General features: G+C 55.5%; 1 protein-coding gene across 1 annotated transcript in view; it reads right to left on the reverse strand.

Annotated features, from left to right (window-relative positions):
- The window catches only part of SDC4 (syndecan 4), an 11,064-nt gene extending 10,468 nt beyond the window's left edge, over positions 1–596 (reverse strand). The window contains exon 1 of the mRNA XM_014544529.1: positions 570–596. Coding sequence (XP_014400015.1) covers positions 570–581 — 12 coding nt within the window. The 5' untranslated portion in view covers positions 582–596. The remainder of the gene's footprint in view (positions 1–569) is intronic.
- Positions 597–1,472: the final 876 nt, after the last annotated feature.

Below are 1,472 nucleotides of genomic sequence, written 5' to 3' on the forward strand. Positions count from 1 at the left end.
GAGGGGGCTCAGAAAGGTAAACTCACTTGCCCAAGTTCACACAGGCCAAAAATGGCCACACTGGACCAGAACCCAAGCATGGGTCCCCTGTGCCTTTACCCACATACACATAGAGTCTATGTCATAGACCCATTTGCATAAACACACGACACACATAGAGTGCCCGCCTACCCAGGGAGCCCTGTTCCGTGGAGGTCAAAGCAGCCAAGGAGGGAAAGATGGTGCTATGGCCCCTTGTTGGCCTGGCCTGAAGATCGGACTGGCTGTGGGAGCCAGAGCTCCAGTCCTCAAGACAGCGGCCCGGGTCCCGACGGGGACTGTTTCAGGCTGAGATCCTCCCTCCCCCTGCTTGTCCCCAGGAGCCATATAATGTTGCTTCTGAGCCTGCCTTCCAGTATGTGAGTGTTTCGAAACAGCCAGGGTTAGCACACTGATTGGTTGATAGGAACTACCCCGTCTTATGCTGGTAACATGAAGACTGAGGGGGTGGGCATGGCATTCCTGCAGCCAAATCTGCAAAAATGAGGCTGAACCAGATTTATTCCCAGTTCAGCCCTCTTTGTGATCACCTGGTCATCCATAACCCTTCATATTCATACGAGGTTCCTGGAGAGGAAAAAGGACTTGTCTAAGGTCACACCAGGAGGCAAGTGCATGGTCAGGATTCGACCCCACTAGATACCTGTTCCGGCTCTAAAAGGACGGGGTCCTGAAAGGCTGCATTTGGTGAGCCTGAGTGCACTCCTACAGCAAGTCAGGTGGCTTGGCAGAATTGTGAGGTGTGCTGATCTGAGGAAACAGGAACTTAAGTTCTTCTTCAACTCCAGCAGGACCCTTTAAGGCTAGGCCAGCAAGACAGGACTGAGTTGCAGGGGCTTGTGGGTAATCATCCCTTTGAGTGTAGAGGTGGGGTGCCAATAGCCCACCCTCTTATCAGCAAGGCCCATTCAGCCGGGAGTATCTTTGGAGAACCAGGCCAACGAGCAGCCAGGCCCAGCCCTGATCAGAGAAGGACCCCGCCCTGCTCCTGGCTAAGGACGTGGTCTGTTCACCTCAGCTCACCCCATCCCTGCCCAGGGAACATGTAGTCACACGTGTGTTCACGCACAGGCATCCTCTCTGGGAACCTCGGGTCTCCCCGTCTTTGTCCCTCTCGCAGACACACAAGAGATATCACCAGGGGAACAAGGCAGGGGCCTGGGTCTCATGGACCTGCCGGCCCCGGGGCTGGTGCGCACCTGGGCTGGTGCCTGGAGGCTTAGAGATGCTGAGTGCTTCCCCACACTATCCGGGGAAAGAAGAGAGGTAGGTGCTGCTTTGTTCTAAAGGGACTAACACCTGCCAACGGAAGGTATCTGAGGCCACCGAGCCCAAGCGTCTCGTGTTATAAGCCAGCAGACAAATTAAAGGGCCAGGGGCTTGGCCAAGGTCACCCAAGCAGCTGGCAGCAGGGTTGGACTTGGAAGGGAGGT

Source organism: Myotis brandtii, unplaced genomic scaffold (assembly GCF_000412655.1).
Source record: "Myotis brandtii unplaced genomic scaffold, ASM41265v1 scaffold3686, whole genome shotgun sequence".
NCBI classification, from domain to species: Eukaryota; Metazoa; Chordata; class Mammalia; order Chiroptera; family Vespertilionidae; genus Myotis; species Myotis brandtii.